The sequence below is a fragment of the Giraffa tippelskirchi genome, chromosome 7 (assembly GCF_054371585.1).
Source record: "Giraffa tippelskirchi isolate mGirTip1 chromosome 7, T2T-mGirTip1v1.2.pri, whole genome shotgun sequence".
NCBI lineage: Eukaryota > Metazoa > Chordata > Mammalia > Artiodactyla > Giraffidae > Giraffa > Giraffa tippelskirchi.
Genome location: NC_137281.1, coordinates 105,205,359 through 105,226,880, shown reverse-complemented (window position 1 = coordinate 105,226,880; position 21,522 = coordinate 105,205,359). Strand labels below are relative to the sequence as shown.

General features: G+C 41.4%; 1 protein-coding gene and 1 non-coding gene across 2 annotated transcripts; one reads left to right on the top strand and one right to left on the bottom strand.

The window, feature by feature from the left end:
* Positions 1-549: 549 nt before the first annotated feature.
* Positions 550-2,187, bottom strand: ARF6 (ARF GTPase 6). The gene is made up of 2 exons (XM_081511270.1): positions 2,126-2,187; positions 550-2,024 (listed from the first exon to the last, which is right to left on the bottom strand). The coding sequence occupies exon 2, from the start codon at positions 1,536-1,538 to the stop codon at positions 1,011-1,013; it is 528 nt and encodes a 175-aa protein (XP_081367396.1). The 5' UTR covers positions 1,539-2,024; positions 2,126-2,187; the 3' UTR covers positions 550-1,010.
* Positions 2,188-20,635: 18,448 nt separating this feature from the next.
* LOC145515909 (U6 spliceosomal RNA) lies at positions 20,636-20,742 on the top strand. Its single transcript, XR_014061116.1, has one exon. It is a non-coding gene; the product is annotated as a U6 spliceosomal RNA (small nuclear RNA).
* The last annotated feature ends 780 nt before the right edge of the window (positions 20,743-21,522 follow it).

The window sequence follows — 21,522 nt, the reverse complement described above, 5'->3', positions numbered from 1 at the left end:
ATTAATGAACAAAGTAACCATTCCAGTAACTTAAAACCTACTGGTCTTCGATATTTGAAACATGGTAAAAGGATATATTCCAGTTTTGCCCAAGTCACTTAAAATATCTACAAATATTTCATCTGTGTATGTTATACACCATTATTGCTCCATTTTCTGGAAGAGTCTGTTTTTAAAGTTAAAAAAGAGGGAAAACACAGCAAAGTTGCTAACTTTGCAGTGAAAAAAAATCTGTGTCCTTGACAGGTTATATTTTCATACTTTTATGCAGTGTAAGTTAGCTTTGCAATGGGAAACTTGAGTTTTATCCTTACTCATGCATGATGTATGTTTCAGAACTTAATAGCTGAAATTTCAAAGAACTTCTTACATTACCTGTTTAACATACTGATGTGCAACTGGAACATATTACAAGGATATTACTCATTATTTGCCACTGTGGGCTAAGTTTACTATACTGGTCTTAGATATAAAAGGTCACATTTGAATTTACTAAGTCAGAACTCATAAGGGGCGGGGGAGGCCTTAAATATAAAAGACAAACGGCAGTTTGATTAAGCAATAATTTTCAGTTTACTAGATGAAACAGACTTGCAACATAGTCTGCATGAATGCAAAATAAGCCATCTACAGCAAGTGATAAGGAAACTGGGCAAAAAGGAAAAAAGCATACATTGGAAAAGAAGATTCTCTCGAGATAAAAAAATCAAACCATTATTATAAAGGAATTTACCAAGAACTGCTATATTCCCCCATCCCATTTGCTGGAAGTCAACAAGAGCATCTAGCACTTTGTGTTCATGTCAAAAAGTCAGATCAGAGCCTCCTAACGCAAAGCAAAAAAAAAGAAAGAAAATCCCTAACCCCCTCCCCCAAACCGCAGAACTGTAACTCCAGAGTTCAAATTCAAACGAAGAGAAAGTGGCAATTGAAAGAGGTGATGGTGGCGATAATCCTATGAATGGGTTTTTGATTTCTCTCTTTTCCGGGGGATGGGTGGAGAATGCTCATTAGGATTTGTAGTTAGAGGTTAACCATGTGAGCCCCTCATAGAGTCCGTCCCCCGAGGTGGCACAGGAGGGCTGCACATACCAGTTCCTGTCCCGAATCCGGGTCAGGCCCAGTTTCTCCTGGATCTCGTGGGGTTTCATGGCATCCGGGAGGTCCTGCTTGTTGGCGAAGATGAGGATTATGGCGTCCCTCATCTCCCGGTCATTGATAATGCGGTGCAGCTCCTGGCGGGCCTCGTCGATGCGGTCGCGGTCGGCGCAGTCCACTACGAAGATCAGACCCTGGGTCCCGGTGTAGTAATGCCGCCAGAGCGGCCGGATCTTGTCCTGGCCGCCCACATCCCATACGTTGAACTTGACGTTTTTATAAGTCACCGTCTCCACGTTGAAACCCACAGTGGGGATGGTGGTCACCGACTGGCCCAGCTTCAACTTGTACAGGATGGTTGTCTTGCCGGCCGCGTCCAGGCCCAACATGAGGATCCGCATTTCCTTGTTCCCGAAGATCTTAGATAGCACCTTCCCCATCGCGTCGGAAGAGCCGGGGCCGGGGGCATTCAGGTGTCCCGGGTCCCCTCCGCCAACAACGCCGCCGCCGCCGCCGCGAAACAGAAACGGAGCCTCCCAGTCGCGAGGGCGCCCGTGCGGCCTGCGTGGGAGTCGCCTCCTCGGGGCAGAGGCCCGGGCCCGCCGCTCACTCGGGCATCACCCACCACACAACTTGATTTCTCCAGGCGCCGCGGCAGCCGGGGCGCTGAGTCTGCGCCGGGAGAGCCGCCGCCCTGCTGAGGCGCGGCCCGGCCCGGAACTGCCCTTCCCCCCGCAGGCGCCGCGCGAGCGCCGCCGCGGTTCCCGCTCCTCCGCCTTCTGGCTCCGCCGCGGGAGACTGCGGCCCTTCGGCCCGGTCCCCGGTCCTCGAGCACCGCGCTCACCACCGACCCCGGCCACCCGAGAGGCAGCGCGGCTCCGGCGCCCGGTCAGGTCATAGATCCTCACGGGAACTCGGTGCGCTGCCTGCGGAGAAACAGAGAGGGAAAAATAAGTTACTACTGGAGCCCCAGAAGAGAGCGGAGGCCGACGGGGGCCCGCCTCGCCAGCTCAGCCCAGGAGGTTACCTCCAGCCGCCGCCCCGCGCGCGGGCTCCCTCCGGCCTCCACAGCCTCCTCCCAGTTCTGCCGCTGCCGCCGCCGGAAAAGGCGCCGAGGAAACCGCCTCACTTCCCTTCCCTACTACGCAGGCGCAACAGAGCCCGACCGTTCGGGCAAGAGCGACCTCTGTAAGGAGAGCGGCTCGCGCGCCAAGCGTCGGGGCGCCACGCGCGGGGGGCGGGGCTACGGTGGCCCAGCGGTCTCGCAGGTGTGGCCAACCCCCACGCCCGCGAACCTCGCACTCTGAGTAACGCCCACCTGTCGCTCCTCTAGCGACTCCTACCTCTATGCATTCCTCCTTCTGCGTTCTCTCTTCCTCCACCCTCAACTCGATCCAGGGGAGCCGATCCTCTACGGAGCTCCAAGGGGTGGGGCTCACGGACCTCCCGCTCCCCCAACGAACGCCTTCCCCGTGCTCCTTCCAGGCCTGTTCGCAGACCCCAGTGCCCGCCTGAAGCTCCGCGAGGTCCCTCCAGCCTGCCCCAGCCTTCGGGAGCCCTCAGTCTCTCAGGGAAGCCCTAGCCACGGTTTTTACCTTTCCCCTGGCCCTCTTTGGCTTCCTTTTATCCCTCGTGTTTCCCTCGTGTTCTGTGCGTTTCCTGAAAGACACGTGGGAGGCAAGTGGTTCGCGTGGAATCTGCCAGTCAGTGCGGCGCTTTTACTGGGCTTGAGTTTGTTCTGAAGCCTATCTTTGGGGCATTTGAGCTCTATCTTAACACATCTCGCCAGGACCAGTCCACGTTTTTGTTTTTGTTTTAATTACAGTATTATCAACAGTTTACATGCTTTTTCAACTTTTTAGAAGGTGATAATTTTTCATGTATAAATATTATCTTCTTTTAGTGTGATTAGTAGTAACTTCTCACCCAGCCACTCATTCTCAACTTTAACAATTAGAAAGACTATTTCTATTGCCTCGATTTGAACATTTAACCTTACTGAGTTATCTCATGTTTAAACTGAGTGTACTACTGACTTTGCTGTCCGCAAACCCTATTTGAGGGTTAAGTAATAAGTATAATGTTTGTAGAAAACTTCAGGAAACCTTTTTGTGCCAGATGTTTATTGGTAAAGTTAGACTTAAAGTGAAAGCTGGAAATAAACCAAAGGAAGGAAAAACAAGAAAATAGTGTTTCATTTTTTTAAGAAAATGCTGTAATAACATAAGGTAACATACTTCTCATTTCACAATTTAAGAAAATGTGATAATGGTAGATGGGTTAAATGATAACCTCATAAACATCAGCCTGAAGTAAATTTACTTACCAAAGTTATTAATATTCTAGTAGTGATTTACTTACCATCCGCCTGAATATGCATGCACTGTCTTAAAACTGAAAGAAGGATTTAGCGTCAGAAGATTGGGGTTCAGAGTGTCACCCCTCCGTTTCATAGCTGTGAATCCTTTCCTCTCAACCTTTGTAAATTTCATCATCTAAAGCTGTTGAAACAGATGAAGAATGATATCATCTCAAATGAAAATAGTCACTACTTATTGATTGTCATGATGAACACAGTACTACATACTTTAAATATTATCCTTCAGCCTGCACAGCAACCATGTGAGGTAACTGAGTATTAGTGGAAACTGAGGGTCAGAGAGGTTAAGTAAGTTTTTGAAGGTTCCAGAGTTGAGATTAAATGGTGAATCTATGGCTCATCCTCTTAATCCAAAATTATGCTGTCTCCCTGAGTACTTCACACGGTTGTTTGGAAGCTCGATTATATTACAGTTGACTCTTGAACACCATGGGTTTGAACGGCACAGATCCACTTGTATCAAATACCTGGCTTTTTTTTTTCAATAGATATGTAGTGTGTTACTACACAATGCGGGTTGGTTGAATCCACAGGTGTGAAACTTGGGATATGAGGGGCTGACCTAGAAGTTATCCTCAGAATTTGGACTGTATTGAGGTGAGACCTCCAGTGTCCCTATTGTTCAAGGGTCAACTGTATTTCTTAAAATACTTTGTAACTATTGGGTTGGCCAAAAAAATTCATTCAGGTCTTTCTGTAAGATGATATGGGAAAAACCCAAACAAATTTTTTGGCTAAGCTAATATAAATTAGGTGCCATCAGTTCAGTTCAGTCGCTCAGTTGTGTCTGACTCTGTGTCCCCATGGACTGGAGCACACCAGGCTTCCCTGTCCATCACCAACTCCCAGAGTTTGCTCAAATTCATGTCCAGCAAGTCGGTGATGCCATCCAACCATCTCATCCTCTGTCGTCCCCTTCTCTTGCCGTCAATCTTTCCCAGCATCATGGTCTTTTCCAATGAGTCAGCTCTTCGCATCAGGTGGCCCAAGTATTGGAACTTCAGCTTCAGCATCAGTCCTTCTGATGCCATAGTAATTATTAAAGCATAGTAATTATTGTTTGAGGAAGGAATTTTTTTATATGAGGCAGTGACTACTGTATCTTGCTTCATTCCAACGTAATAGTTTTCTCAGAGCAGATTCCAGTTTTCCCAACTAGATGGAAGATTGACTTTCTGGGCTTTTACTTATTTTTCAGTGAAAGGTGTGATATAATTAAAATTGAAGCAACTTGAAGCACTAGCATCTACCTGGCACTGGCACTGTGCTAGGGCTGAAACACTTTATGTTTGAAAGCCAACTTCCATTTATCTTCTAACAGAGTAAGTGAAGGCAGAGACTTTGCGTTCTCCATATAATGTCCCCAGTGACAGCATGTAGGTATCAGGAGTTAGTCATTATTGAATGAATATCTTTTATACCACAGAGGACGTAAAACAAAGAAAGCGCACATACAATTTTTATCTGTGGTTTGAAATAATAGGTTAGTCAAGATTTTCATATAGTGGCATATCTTACAGTGGCTCTTCTTGCAAAAAATTATACAATAGATTAAGTAATGATCATAAAAAAACAAATAATAATAACCAGAATATAAATACAGTGAAAAATTTTAACTTTATATAGGCACACTTTTTTTAAAAAAGTGAATTTCACTAAAACCAAAATATCTGCAAAAAGTAACAATTTAGAGAACTATTAAATCATCATATCACCGATGAAATTTTATTTTCTTGACACTTTCTTGAAACAATTCAAAAAGTAAATTTCAATTTAAAAATATTATTGTCATTCAGTGAAATATTTTATAAATAAACTAAAATTTACATTTATAAAATAAAGTATTAGATTTCTCAGTTTGCATTCTATTTCAGTTTTAAGTTACAGACACAAATGACTCTAAAGACTAACTCCTATAGAAAAATGGATCTCTGCTTTTAACTCAGCTTGCAAATGAAGGGATTTCTCCAGCTTGCTTTCAAACCAGACTTCACTTTTAAATGCATTTCATAATGTCTAACCTGTTCAGTATCACATATGTTTATTGTATTCCTGACTAAAGCATCATCTTATAAGAAAAATACTTACTTTCATAAAATGACTTAGCTTTCCACTTTAAAATGAAATAAATGTCTTCTTTAACAATAGCACCTCATGCTATTTACCCTTGTTTCTGAGCCCCTATAACTTTGAAAAATCACTGACTTTGTATGACTCTGTCATATCTTTCTTTCTATCCCTTGCAGGGTCAGGGAAACTCTGGCCACACACTGAGGGTGGAAACCAAAATGATCGTTCACTCCCTCTTCCCATGTCAGCTGAAGAACTACTTTCTATTTCTTCCTCTTTAACCATTAAAAAAAAAAAGTATATCCCAATCAAAACCTTGATAATATCTATTTGCCCCCTTTCATCCTATCTTCTACCTAAATTGTGATTAAGTCAAATAGAAGTGTCTGCATACTGGGCAGCCAAATGGAAAGTATCCACAGACAAGTTTCAGTCTAGAGCTTATGATCATCCTATGATTGCCAAGAGTAGTGTCTTACTTTCTCTTCATTTAATGGTGTTGACTAGCTGATGAAAAAGTGAAAAGTGAAACTGTTAGTTGTTCAGTCCTGTCCGACTCTTTTCGAACCTGTGGACTGTAGCCCACCAGGCTCCTCTGTCCATGGAATTCTCCAGGCAAGAATACTGGAGTGGGTAGCCATTCCCTTCTCCAGGGAATCTTCCCAACCCAGGGACCGAACTCATGTCTCCTGCATTGCAGGCAGATTCTTTACCATTTGAGCCACTAGGGAAGCCTATTTATAGATTAGAAACCAAATAATTAAATGGTTTTAAATGCTACACTTTGCTCTTTCAAAGAGAGAATAAATGAATGAATGAAAAAGTAAGTAGGAAAGAAGAAGCAAGAAAGGAAGGAATATAGAAGGGAAAAAGGAAGGGAGGTAGGGAAGAGGAAAAGGAAAAAAGGATTGTATTGAAAAGCAGAGCTTGGCAATGTTTTAAACTGATAGCCTAACCTAATCAAGAATCCAGTTTGGGGTTGAAAGGAAAAATTCCTTAGAAAAGCATAACCAGGTCCTCCTCGATAACCTTTTCTTTTTTTTAAATATTGTTTTATGTGCACCAAGAATAAACAGTGGAACAGTTTTTGCTATTCAGTACCTTTCGACTATCAGTAAATTACTGTTGGTAGTTACTCCTACTTCTAATATAAAATTCTGAGCACAATGACCAAGATTTATGAGTGTGGAAATGGTTGTAAAATCCTAGCTAAATGTTATACTAACCAATTTAACAATGGCTTAGCTGGGCAAAATTTATGAGTTTGTTTCCATTTCAAGTAAGAAAGATTTATATTCCAAAAGGCTTAGAAAGACACCTACTAAATTATATGTCCACAAATACTAGTCAAATAATATAAGCCTGCTGAGCTCACGACTGGCTTCTGGGGTAACTTTACAATTTTATGAACCAGAGTCAATGGTGTGGTGACTCTATCCAGTGAAGTAGGGGGACACTTCCTATACTCTCTTCACCATAGGAAAACCCTGCTCCCCTGTATACTGACTTCCCAAATTAACTAGATTGATGCTGGAAAAGGATAGTTCTGGAGACTTTTGAAGCAGTTTCTGATGTTTGACTTCATTTCCAAATGTAAAAATGGGTCTTTCTGCTGCTTATTATATTGTTTAAACATTACAAGAAATATTAAGGCGTGAATTCAACTTTCACAGTAGTGATGTTGGTTGTATAAGAAGGTAAACCTGTGACTTTGTAACAGTTTCAATGTAGATACATTGTTAACCATGTATCAGAGATTCTAGGAATAGAACAAGATACCCAGTGTACTGAACACTTTTGGCTGTCTTTGGAAATGGCACCCCCATCCACAGGAACACAGGAGTAGACTTCTGTCAGCCCTACTGGTTTTTCCATGTTCTCCTTCCACACATACACCTCACACCATACCAAATGGACTACAGGTAGACTCATGATCCTAATTTGCTAATCGTACTCTTATTCCTGAGAATTTAAAATCAGATCACTGACTCAATGGACACCAGTTTGGTTAAACTCCAGGAGTTGGTGATGGACAGGGAGGCCTGGCGTGCTGCAGTCCATGGGGTCACAAAGACTCGGACATGACTGAACGACTGAACTGAACTGAACTGAAGGAAGACCATTATCAGTCTGTCTCTTCCCAGTGGGTCCATATCCTGTTAACTAGGGACTGTGTCACAGCCATATTCTGGTGGCAGACAGCCTTTGGTGAGAAAGAAAAAGCAGATGTACAGTGAGAAGTAGAGACAAAACAGATTATACCTTGGGCTCCACTGCACAGTTCCAGGCCCTTCCTAGAGTCTGTTTCCATACCAACCCTTGAGTTTCATGAAGTACTTGCATCTTTATATAAAATGACCTTTCTTTTTGTTAAAGCAAGCTCCACAAGGCTTCCCTGGCAGCTCAGATGGTAAAGAATCTACCTGCAATGCAAGAAACCTGGTTTCGATCCCTGGGTCAGGAAAATTCCCTGGAGAAGGGAATGGCTACCCAATCCAGTATTCTTGCCTGAAAAATTCCAAGGACAGAGGAAGGCTGCAGTCCATGGGATAGCAAAGAGTCAGACATGACTGAACGACTGACACTTTCACTTTCAGTTTTCTTTCAAGCTCCAGTAGGCTTCTGTTACTTAAAGTTATAGCTTTACAAAATATATCAATGTAGTATGCAAGCAAAACAAAATTTTAACAAATAACATATCAAAGTCACAGACTTTAACGCTTCATTGAAAATTATATATGATATAGTAATACCTAATATAAAATAATTGTATACTGTCATCACTACTGTGTAATAAAACCACTGTTAGAACTGGAGTAGGTAGGAACAGACTATTGATAAATCTAATAATTGATTTATAAAAAGCTCTAAACCACCCTGTGACCTGGTCTTTTGACCTGTCACTGAATTGCTTTATAGAGCTCTTAGAATACGTTAATGCATTCTCTTATGCTATAGCAATAGTTCTCTTAATGTAGGAGGAAAAGACATCATAGAATTTCTAGAGAACTTTTTTGATCAGTATCATCTGCCCTGATCAGAAGGTAATCAATAAAATTAATAAAATCTAGGGGAATCCCCTGGCAGTCCAATGGTTAGGACTTGGTGCTTTCACTGCCATGGCCAAGGTTCAGTCCTTGGTTGGGGAACTAAGATCCCACAAGCCACATGGTGCAGCTAAAAAGAAAAAAGTTAACACAGCCTCTTCCAGGAAGATGGCGTAAACATACTGTTTTCAATTCCTCCCTCTAAGTACAACTAAGAACCCTGGATATTACATATAAAAGAAGCATAAGAAGACTGAAAGATGGAGAGAAGGCAGACTGACCAGGGACTTAAAGGTCCAAGGAATGACATGGTGGTGAGTTCCCTGGGTTTTCTTTTTGCCTCATGTATCCCAGACTTGGAGCCTAAGAAGCTGGCAACCTGGAAATGCCAAAAAACCTCCAGGAATATTCCCTCTTTAAAAAAGAATTAGGAAAGGGGCAACCTAGCAAGACAGAAAACTTTTTTCAAAAACAACCACTTTACTCCAGCCAAAACCCAAAGAAAAAAGCTGTAGCCCCACCTTCACCCATGGTGAAGGGCCAGGTGAGCAGCCTAGACTTTCACCCTCACCAGTCTCTTAACAAGGTGCCCTAATCTCCTGCCTCCTCACTAGGCAGAGTGGGGAATAAGGTCTTTCATCCCCACATCGTGTTGATGAGCCCCATCCAAGCCCTTGGTGTCATTGGAAACTTCATGGGGAGCCTGAACTGCCACCTCTACTAGGCAGTAAGGAGGTTGAATCAGTGGGACTGGTATCAGAGGAGGCCTACTGGAGTGTCAGGATTTTCATCATGTAGAGGCCAGGCCCCTCTTCCACCATTACCCTCTTGATCCTCAACACTGCTCACCGTTCATGGTGTGGTATCAGTGAAAACCATGTTGAGAGCAGTAAAGAGGCACTTCTACCCCTTCCAGCCTGGGAGGTATCCCTGGAGGCTTAGTGGGGAGCCAGTGATCCCACTCCCACCCAGAAGTAACAAGCCCCCAGGCTGTCAACAGATTCTAGTGAGGAATCTGGACTTCTGTTTCAACTTGACAGTAGTGAGGTGATATTACACTTCCCTGTTGGAGAAATGCTAGAGGAAGCTAGCTAAAACAGGTTAAATAAGATTCAGTCTTATAATAGTCAAAATATTCAGATCTCAAACAAAAAGCACAGATTATTCTCCAAAAAAAAAAAATCATCAAATTCTCAAATAACAATGTCAGAGTGAATGAAAAAGGGCAATCAATAAATGCCAATATCACTATGACAAAGATGTTAGGATTACCTGACGAAGATTTTACAGCAGCCATTGTAAAAATGCTTCAGTGAACAATTGTGAACACAGTTGAAACAGCTGAAGAAAAAGTCTCACCAAAGAAATAGGAAGTTTCAAAAAAGACATAGAAGATATAAAGAACTAAATTGAAATTTTAGAACTGAAAAAATGTAATAACCAAAATTTTAAAACTCAACAGATGAACCCAACACAGAATAGAAGGGATGGAGAAAACAATCAGTGGACTGCAAGATAAAACAATAGAAATGACCTGATTTGAACAACATAAAACAAATAGAATTTTTTTAAAAATTGAGAAGAGACTCAGAAACCTGTGCTACTATAACAAAATTTCTAATGTTTATATCATTGGACTCATAGAAGGAAAGTATAGAGTGAGCTGAAAAAGTTCTCAAAGAAATAATGGCTAAAAATTTCCCAAATGTGGCAAAAGACACAAACCTACAGATTTAAGAAGCTAAACAAACCTGAGGAGACCCACATCAAGATACATTATAATCAAGCTTCCTAAAATGAAAGCCAAAGAAAACATACTGAACAAAACCAGAGAAAAACAGCACCTTACCTACAAGGGAGAAAATTATTTAAATGATAGTAGATTTCTTATCCAAAACCATAGAGGCCAGGAGGAAGTGGTAGGACATTTTTTAAGTCCTGAATGAAAAGAGCTGTCAATCTAGAATCTTATATCCAGTGAAAATACCTTTTGAGAATGAAGGGGAAATCAAGACATTCTCAGACAAAGGAAAATAAAGAGAATTTCACCAACAGATGTTACCTAAAATATTACCAAAGAAAGCTGGAAGTTATCTGAACAGAAAGGAAAGAATTTTTTAAAAAAAGAACCTTGGGGGTTTCCCAAGTGGCTCAGTGGTAAAGATTCTGTCAGCCAATGCAGGAGATGTGAATTCAATCCCTGATCCAGGAAGATCCCACATGCTGCAAGGCAACTAAGCCCGTGCATCACAGCTATTCAGCCTGTGCTCTAGAGCACAGGAACCACAACTACTGAGCCTGTATGCCGCAGCTACTGAAGCCCACATGCCCTAGAGGTCGTGTTTTGCAACCAGAGAAGCCACAACAATGAGAAGCCTGTGCACTGCAACTAGAGAGTAGCCCCCACTCTCTGAAACTAGAGAAAAGCCTGCACAGTAACGAAAACCCAGCATAGCCAAAAATAAATAAATAAAAATAAAATATTTTTAAAAAAGAATCTTGGAACATCAGGAAGGAAGAAAGAACATGGTAAGCAAAAATATGGGTAAATATAATACATTTTCCTTCTAAATTATTTTTGATGATTGCAGCAAAAATTTATAACACTCTGTGATTTGGTTCTAAAGATTGTTGAGGAAGAATTATATACAATCATATTATAAACAATAACAAAGGAACATAAATGTGTGAAGCAAAAACTGATAGAAATGAAAGAAGAAATAGATGAATCCACATAGTTGGAGGCCTGGGGTGCTGCTGTCCATCAGGTCGCAAAGAGTCAGACACGACTGAGTGACTGAACAACAACGACATAGTTGGAGGCATCAGTCCCTCTCTTGCAATAACTGATAGAACAAACTAGACAAAAAATTGACAAGGATATAGAAAAACTCAACAATGGCATCAACCCACAAGATAATCAAAATTAATAGAACATTTCACCTAACACCACAGCATACACACTCTTATCAAGTGTCATATCCTGGGTCAGAGAAGAAATACCAACAAAATTTAAAGACCTGTAAATCATACAGAGTATATTCTCCATCCACAATGAAATCAAAGTAGAAATTAATAACAGAAAGGTAACAGGAAAATCTCAAAATCCTTGGAGACTAAACAACACACTTCTGTATAATTCATGGGTCAAAGAGGAGGTCTTAAAGGGAAGGAAAATACACTGAAATGAATGAAAGTGAAAATACAATGTATATAATTTTGAAGGACACAGCTAAAGCAGTGATAAAAAGGAAATTTATAGCACCATTTGCCAAATTTTTTCATCACCCCAAAATAGAAACTCTATATCCATTAAGCATCCCCCCCATTCTCTGCTCCCCTCAGCCTCTCTCTACTTTCTGTCTCTATGCATTTGCCTTTTCTAAATATTTCATGTAAGTTGAATCATACAATATATGTCCTTTTGTGTCTGGCATATTTTTATTTAGCATAATGTTTTCAAGGATCATTTATGCTATAGTGTACATCAGAACTTTATTCCTCTTTATGGGTGAGTATTTTGTTCACATGGTTTTCTATTAGGACACTTGGGTTGTTTCCACCTTTTGGCTGTTGTGAGTAATACTGCAGCAAACATCCATCTACAAGTAACTGATTCCTTGTTTTCAGTTCTTGTGGCTAGGAATAGAATCACTGGACTATATAGTAATCATATGCTTAACTTTTTGAGGAACTGCCAAACCATTTTTCATAGCACCATTTTTCATTCCCACAAACAATGCACAAGAGCTCCCCATATTGTTGCCAACACTTATTAGTATCCAGTTTTTCTTTTTAATTATAGTGATCCTAGTAGGTATGACATGGTATCTCATTGTGGTTTTAATTGTATATCCCTAATGATTAATGAATGATAGAGTGAGTGAATGAATGAATAAATGCATAAATGGGCTTATTAGTTTAATAAATTTCTATCACAAAGGGTAAATCACTCTTTAGTTTATATTGTTATATTACTGTACAAAAGCACTAATATTTGTTTTAAAAATGATAAAGCATAACTCAGCATCTGTATTTATTTGTCTTGTTTATACAAATACTCTTTTTGTAATATGTAATATTGTTTATGCATACATCATGGTGACTATAGATTATCTCCTTTTACAGAATACTGCAACTAATATATAGTGATTTTGTCTTTCTTTGTTTCTTGCCACATGTCTGGCCATGACCCCTTGGGAAATGAGCTGAACAAAATGAATTAGAGCTCTGCCATTGTACAGCAAGAGGGTTCATTTGAATAGGCACAAGCAGACTGTGCCTTTAGTACTCTGTGTATAAATAGGGCTTTTTTCAGGGCACACCCTGAGGAAACTATGAATCACTTTGATATTAAATTGTTATATACAGAAAACTTAGTGTAACACATTTTAATTATTATCAGTGTGACTTGTGATAACATAATGTATTTATAAAACATTATGTGTATTTATGTATTCAACCATCACATCATCAAATCTCAAGAAGAAGTTGTCTAAACCACACTCTAAAAGTTTAAAATTTCTCCCTCCAAAATAAAAGTGAAAGTACATTGCCGTTTTAACCTCACAAGGCCTCAATGAGCTTCCACTGATTCAAGGTAAGGGGAGGAGTTCAAGGGGAAGATATTACCCTCCTCACCACCTCTGTATAGGGAAAGCCCTAGGATTTTTATACTGGTCATAACCAGAGGCCAGCAGTCATGCAAGATTAGAACTATTCCAGTCACTCTTCTCTTAGAAATCATGCCCTTTTCTCAAGGTTCAAGGTGAATAGACATAAGCCTGTATCTTAGACTATTTGTATCATGTCAAACAACTTCCTTGTTTCTCTGTTTACACTTTTAATCTAACTTTTATCCCCAATATTATTAATAGTTAACAATTCAGGATACCTAGCACATAGCAGGCGCTGGCTCAATAGTTAACTGTTGGATGAGTGAATGAATGATTTAAAGAACGTTATCTTGATCCTCTCTCACCTTCGTCCATATAAGCTGTATGCAGTTTAAAATATTTGTTTCTATACCAAAAGCCAGGCTGTTCAAATATACCAACCTCGATAAATAATTAATCTTGAGAATAGAAATTTACAAAAAAGCAAATTAATTTGCCAATTATTCTGGCAGGGTGTGACATTAGTCTAATTCTATGGTGTTCTCAAACAAAGGAAGCACTGTTTCAAACTTAATCTGATGAAAGTGAAACGTTCTAATGCATTCTAACACTTTCAAAATGAATAAATTAAATACAGTAGAAAGCTTTTGCTACATTGGTGTAAAGAGTTAGCATCAATAACTGCAACAAAGTTTGCTAAATATCAGTATTTTAATGTATTAAGTTTTTGTTTGGGGACGTGATTTATTTCACCTCAGATCAGAATCAATGTAACAAATAGCCATGTTGTAATGGAGTGCTACTGTCGCATAAAAGTCAAAAGATATTCAAATTGCGGACAATAACCCCACAAGTTTAATTTATAAGTCTAGCAGCGTGACACCATATAAGCAGCGTGACACAGTATTAGGATTTATTCTGATATTTGAAAACCTGCCACAAGAAATGAGCTTCTGATAGACATTGTGAGATACTGTGTATTAACTATACTAAAGGCTTTTCCTTCAGAGTGTGGCCAAGAAGTAAACGTTTATTGCATCTCGTTAATCCATTGTTCCTTTATTAAATGTAACAGAATCGGGGTTAGCCCACGTGGGTGTGTCTCTGAAACGCAAATAACCTATCATAAAGAAAATGCCGTCCGCAGCAACGGACTGTCGTGCAGTTGCGAGGGGCCGCGGGGCCGGGAGGCTTTCTTGGGAGGAGGAAGCCCAGGACTGGACTGAGATCCGGGGACCGCGGAGATCCTCGCCCCCTGGCGGTACCCCTCTCTCCCCCGGCGCGTCCGGAGTCTCGGTCCTACAGAGGCCCCGCCTCACCTTCCCCTAGTGACCCAGCCTCTCGCCCCCTCCCCCTCCACCGAACCCTCCCTCACGTCCCACCCCACCCTCCTCCGAGCCCCACCTTCCTCAGGCCCCCGGCGACTCTCCTCTCCAGCCCAGCGGGTCCCGCCTCTCGCACCCCAGGCGGTCCCCCCTCTCCCTCCCTAGGTGGCCCCACCTTCCCTTTTGGAGGCCCCGCCTCCTCCACTTCCTCATTCCTCAGTAGTGGGCTGGGCTGGACTGAGCTGGCGATTGGCGTTGGAAGCAGTGCACTGGGCTCGTTCTCTATCTTGTTGGCGGGTGATCTTTCCGCGTCCTTTTCTTCAACCGCGTCAGCTCTCCTCTGGTGTTCTCTTCTGGCTATGCGGCCCAGGGTCTGGCCTTAGGCTAGCCCCCTGCTTGATAGTTGCTGAGGCGGTAAGCTGGGACCCGGTTTACCCACAAGCCTTCTCTCCCGGCTGCCAGGGCAGAAACCCTCTGGGTCTGACCCCATGCTCTTCCTCTTTAACGTTCCCCTGAAGGACTGATTTATAAATGATTTGAGCGCAAGTGAATGGACTTGTGTAGACAGGTTAAGACATTCCATTTGGAATGAATGCAGAATCGATTCTGACATTTAGTGCCTCAAAATTAACTGTCAATTCAGGTTATGTTTTGAAAGAGCAAAACCCCAGACAGCCCATAACCTTGATTTCTGCACTGTTAATAAGTAAAAACCTAGATAAAAGCTGGCAAGGATGTGGCGAAAAGGGAAACCTTGTGCATCGTTGGTGGGGTTGCAAATGAATTTAGCTGCTCTGGAAAACAGTATGGCTGTGTCTCAAGAAAGTCAGAGTAGAACCACCACATGATCCAGCAATTCCACTTCTGGATGTACAATTGAAATTTGCTAAGAAAGTAAAACTTAAATGTTCTGACCAAAAAAAAGTAAACACGTGAGGTGATGGATGTGTTAACTCGATGGCAGGAATCCTTTTACAACGGACGCAATTCATTACATTGTACACTTACCTTAAATATCTTACAATTTTAATTGAAAATTGTTCCTCAATAAAGCTGGAAGAAAAGTGACTGATGCAAATTTGTGCATAATTAACTTTGTACTGGGTATTATGTATATCACTAATTCATAAAATAATACAGGTGAAAAGTACAGAATGATGAAATAGTGGTTAGTGTAACTGATAGTGGTTCAATTTAAATCATCATCAATTATACATCAAGTTGAGAGACATACTGCCACTAAAAGTATAGTGACAAATTTGAAAAGCAGAACATAAAAGTTTTACTTATAATTATGATTTAAAAAATGGATATGAGTATAAAAGGGTGATTGTAGAAGGATACAGGAGAAGGCAATGGCAACCCAATCCAGTACTCTTGCCTGGAAAATCCCATGGACGGAGGAGCCTGGTAGGCTGCCGTCCATGGGGTCGCACAGAGTCAGACATGACTGAAGCGACGCAGCAGCAGCAGCAGCAGCAGCAGAAGGATACAGAACGCAAAATAGAAAATCAGACTCCTTACAGGAGGTCAAGACTGATTCATCCTTTGGGGGCGCCCTGGAGATGCCTGGAGCTCTTTCAGTTCCTGCCCTTTCTGAGTTTTGGTTAGCCAGAGTTTCCTCTGTGAGCTTCCCTAAATTAGAGGACAGAGTATGCTGCAATAATAGACACCCCAAAATATAGTGATTTAAATGAAATAGCTGTGTTACCAAATCAAACTTGGGTCCGCTTAACTGTGTGAAATAAAGTCAATCTAATGACACGAGGTTGTGGTGAAAGAAAATGCAGCTTTTATTGCAAACACCAAGCAAAGAGTCTAGGTCGCTAATCCTCAAAAGGCCCAGACTCCTCAGTGGCCTTCAGGAAAAAGTTTTTAAAGATAGGATGAGCAAGGGGGTTACAGGGTGTGTGATCAGCTCGTGGACATTCTTCTGATTGATTGGTGGTGAGGTAATCAGGAGTCAACATCATCACCCTTCTGATTCCAACCGGTCTGCAGCCTACATTCTTGCGGGCAGCATACAGTTAACTTCTTCCACCTAGTGGGGGTTTCAGTATCTGCAAAGCAGCTCAAAGGACATGGCTCAAAATATTATCTATAGCCCTTGATGAGGCCCTAAAAGTCCTTGACTTTACTTAATGGCTAAACTATTATTATTTTGTCTTGCTTAACTGTTTTCCTTTGTTTTTACATTTTCTTACTTCTCTGATTAAATTTATTCTTTGGAACTCAGGGAAGGCTGACGATGCTAAAGTTTTTCTACAAAATAAAGACAGGCGGAGGATATGAGTGGCTTGGGAGGCTATGTCTTGGGAAAGCCACATAGGGTCCTGCTTGGTTACAGGAACTTATTTCTCACATAACAGTCTGGAGGTAGAAGTGACCCAGGCAAACAGGGTTGTTCAACTCCAGTAAGTTATCCACGGGCTCTGGTTTCTTTCCTCTTAATGCTGCACCTCACCTCAGGGTCCAACTCTTTGCAACCCTGGGGACTGTAGCACACCAGGCCTCTCTGTCCTTCACCATCTCCCAGAGTTTCCTCAAACTCATGTCCATTATGTTGATGATGCCATCCAACCATCTCATCCTCTGTCGCCCCCTCCTCCTCTTGCTTTCAATATTCCCCAGCATTATGGTCTTTTCCAATGAGTCAGCTCTACATATCAGGTGGCCAAGGTATTGGAGCTTCAGCTTCAGCATCAGTCCTTCCGATGAATATTCAGGGTTGATTTCCTTTAGGATCGACTGGTTTATTTCCTTGTTGTCCAATGGACTCTCAAGAATCTTCTCCAGCAGTACAATCCAAAAGCATCAATTAATTCTTTGGCACTCAGCTGCCTTTACGGTCCAACTCTCATATACATACATGACTACTGGAAAAAACCATAGCTTTGACTATATGGACCTGTGTTGGCAAAGATATCTCTGCTTTTTAATATGCTGTCTAGGTTTGTCATAGCTTTTCTTTCAAGGAGCAAGCATCTTTTAATTTCACAGCTGCAGTCACTGTCTGCAGTGATTTAGGAGCCCAAGAAAATTAAGTCTATCACTGTTTCCACTTTTTCCCCATCTATTTGCCATGAAGTGATGGGACCGGATGCCATGATCTTAGTTTTCTGAATGTTGAGTTTTAAGCCAGCTTTTTCACTCTCCTATTTCATCTTCATCAAGAAGCTTTTCAGTTGCTCTTTTTTTTCTGCCATTAGAGTGGTATCATTTTCCTTATTCGCATGATTAAAGCTGGGGCACTGCCAGAGGTTTGCATTGGCGCCATCTAGTGCTGGGGGAAGGGCAAAAGAGCAGAACTGGAGGACAGTTGATTTATTTTTCAGCAAGTGATGCAGAAGTGGCACATTATCACTTTCACTCATATTCTGTTGCTGAGAACTTGACTACACTTGGCCTTAAGAGAAACTAGAAAATGTGGTCTCTAACCGGGGCTTCATGTGCTCAACTGAAAATTTATTAGTTTAGTAGAAGGAAAGAACAGACTTGGGGGGACAGCTATCATTCTGCCACATTTCTTCTGTCGACAAAAATGTTAGTCAATCTAAGAATTGGAAAATTTTATTCCAGCCAAATTTGAGGATTATAACTCAAGAAGAGTGTGTCAGAAAGCTCTGAGAACTATTGTAGAACTATTATAGGCACAGTTATAAGTTTTTTTGAGACAGAGGGCTGTACATCAAATGACGTATATTGACAGATTACATCATTCAGATCTAAATGCCATTGTGGTAGGTCATGTCACCCCTTCCTTACAAGATCAAGAAGAAATGTTATCTTTGAAGGAGTTGCCTTGTTGGTGCTAGGAGAATGTTGCTGTTTAAGGTTGGGGAGATGTTCCTGCCGATGGGGACAGTTTGGTTAATGCATGATGCAGATACACTATGCACGGTGGCAGGAGAGAGGAAGCCAAAAGGGAGAATTTTTTATATTTAAATTTTTCTCATCTTGCCATAAAACATAAATTTTATTTTTTTACTTTTTTCCATAAAATATAAATTTTATTTCACATTCTCCTTTCCTTCCAATTAATCCCTTCTTAAGTGGAGTTTGTTACTTCAGTTTACAGACAGTCCTTACTGCTTGCAATTGAAGTACCCTAACTGATGCCTCATTCTTCAGGTCTCAATTTAAATGACACCTCCTCAAGGAGGCTTATCTAGCTGTTACCCAAAAACTCTGTTGGCCTCTTGGTGGGTGTTGATCCAAGCCAAAGATTGGAAGAAGGAAGGACTTATTTCTTGCGGCAGAAAAGGAGAACACCAGGATCTTTCCCAAGCAATGAGCTCAGAACTGCAAAACTTTAATGTAAGGGTAAATGCATAATCATGAAGGGGCTTGGGCAGAGGAGAAGCCAGCTTAGAATCACAGCAAAGATAAGCAGAGTCTAAGCTTTAGTTGATTAAAGTCATCAGGGTCTGACACATGGTCAACATCATCATCCTTTAGGTTCCAGTTGATCTGGGAGTTAAGCACTTCAGGCTAATCTTTACTACTGAAACAGAACTGGGAGTCTTTATAAATGATTTATTATCTTTGCTTTTGTTACTTCTCTTGCCTGATAACAGTCACTTGTTTCTGCATTCTTTTTTTCTCTTAAGATCATTCATTAGAGACTTGTTCAAGGATAAGCATTGTGACCAAGGTTGGATCACAGAATGACTTAGGCCAAAATGCTTTCTCTTATGTCAGGAAAGTTATGCATGGTTCTCTCTTTCCAGGGATTCCCCACCCCCCACCCCACCCCCATCTGCTTACATGATTGCTTTCTCTAAAGTAGGTGCTCTCCTCTTTTCCTGCCATTATTGTTTTTATCTCAACACTTTCTTTCCTTTATGGCACTTAACACAACTTGTAATTACTTTGGACTTTTTTTTTTGCTATGTTCTATCTCCCCACTGTGTCCGTTTCCTTCACCACTATATCTCCATTACCTAGCACACTGCTCATTATTGGATAGACAAGAAATAAATTTTACCTAGTGTTAAATGAGGAGACGGCAATGGCAGCCCACTCCAGTCCTCTTGCCTGGAAAATCCCATGGACCGAAGAGCCTGGTAGGCTGCAGTCCATGGGGTTGCTACGAGTCAGACACGACTGAGTGACTTCATTTTCACTTTCCCTTTCATGCATTGGAGAAGGAAATGGCAACCCACTCCAGTGTTCTTGCCTGGAGAATCCCAGGGACGGGGGACCCTGTGGGCTACCGTCTATGGGGTAGCACAGAGTTGGACATGACTGAAGTGACTTAGCAGCAGGAGCAGCAGCAATGTTAAATGAATCAAACAGTGGTCAAGAATGACTCAGAGAGTTCCGAAGTGACCAACCAGATGTATTGGTAGAGAGTGAGAATATAGGAAGTTAGAAACCGTTTGGAGAAAGGGACCAGAAGATGATCAGTTTTGTCTGCACGTGTTGAATTTGAAGTTTTGAATAATTTCAACATAACACCTAGTAGGCAGCTTGAAATACAGATCTGTAGCTCTGGAAAGACCATCACATTGGAGCTATAGATTTGAGAACCTTGAGAATTGGTGAGATCAGTCATGAAGAGCATGAAAAAACTACAGAGAAGTTTTAGGAGGAACTACAAATAATAACATTTATACAGCAGGCAGAAAGTGCAGCAAAACTTTAGAGGACCCAGCAGAGGCTGTCAGCAAGAACCAGGGAGAAACCTTCAGGGAGCAAGTAGTGGTCACAAGTAGTTCAGATGGCTGAGAGGGGAGTAAATTATGTTGCATAGTCTGAAAGAGTCCCTTAGAACTGCCAATTAGGAGGCTTAGATACGGGAACCTCATAATAATTTCAGTGGGTAGTGGGCTGTGGTCTGAAGACAGAATGTTAGGAAGTGAATGTAGTAACTGTAGAACATGCTTTCAGGAAAGGCAACCATGAAAACAACAGATTTTATTTGGAAAGAGAGGCAAGGTCAAAGGACACTTGAAAGAAACTTAGAGTCTCTATATAAGAGGGGAGGGGAGAGAGGGAGAGAAGATGGGTGTGGAAATAACTGATGGAAGAATTTGATAGGAGCAATTGACAGGAAGAGACAACAAAGAGTTGCCCTTCTTTGAAAAAGTAAAGATAGTGCTCACTTCAGCAGCACATGTACTAAAAGTGGAACAATACAGAGACAATTAGCATGGCCCTTCCACAAGGATGACATGAAAATTTGTGAAGTGTTCCATATTTTTTAATTAAAACTACAATGAGGTATCACCTCACACCAATGAGAATGGCTATCATCAAAAATATACCAACAATAAATGCTGGAAAGGATATGGAGAAAAGAGAACCTTCTTGTGCTGTTAGTGGGAATGTAAATTGATAGAGTCACTGTGGAGAGCAGTATGGAGATTCCTTTAAAAACTAGGAATAAAACTACCATATGACCCAGCAAGCCCACTACTGGGCATATAACCTGAGAAAATAATAACTGAAAGAGATGCATGTACCCCAGTGTTCCTTGCACCACTGTTTACAATAGCTAGGACATGAAAGCAACCTAGATGCCCATGGACAGATGAAAGGATAAAGAAGCTGTGGTACATATATAAAATGGAACATTACTCATCCATAAAAAAGAACACATCTGAGTCAGTCTTAATGAGGTGGATGAACCTAAAGCCCGTTATACAGAGTGAAGTAAGTCAGAAAGAGAAAAACAAATATCATATATTAATGCATATATATGGAATCTAGAAAGATGGCACTGATGAACCTATCTGCAGGGCAGCAATTGAGATGAAGGTGTAGAGAACAGACATGTGGACACAGTAGGGGAAGAAGAGGGCGGGATGAAAGGAAAGAGTAGCATGGAAACATATACATTACCATCTATAACACAGATAGCCAGTGGAAATTTGCCGTATGAAGCTGGGAGCTCAAATCAAGTGCTCTGTGACAACCTAGATGGCTAGGATGGGAAGGGAGGTGGGAGGGGGATTCAAGAGGGAGGGGATGGATATATGTAT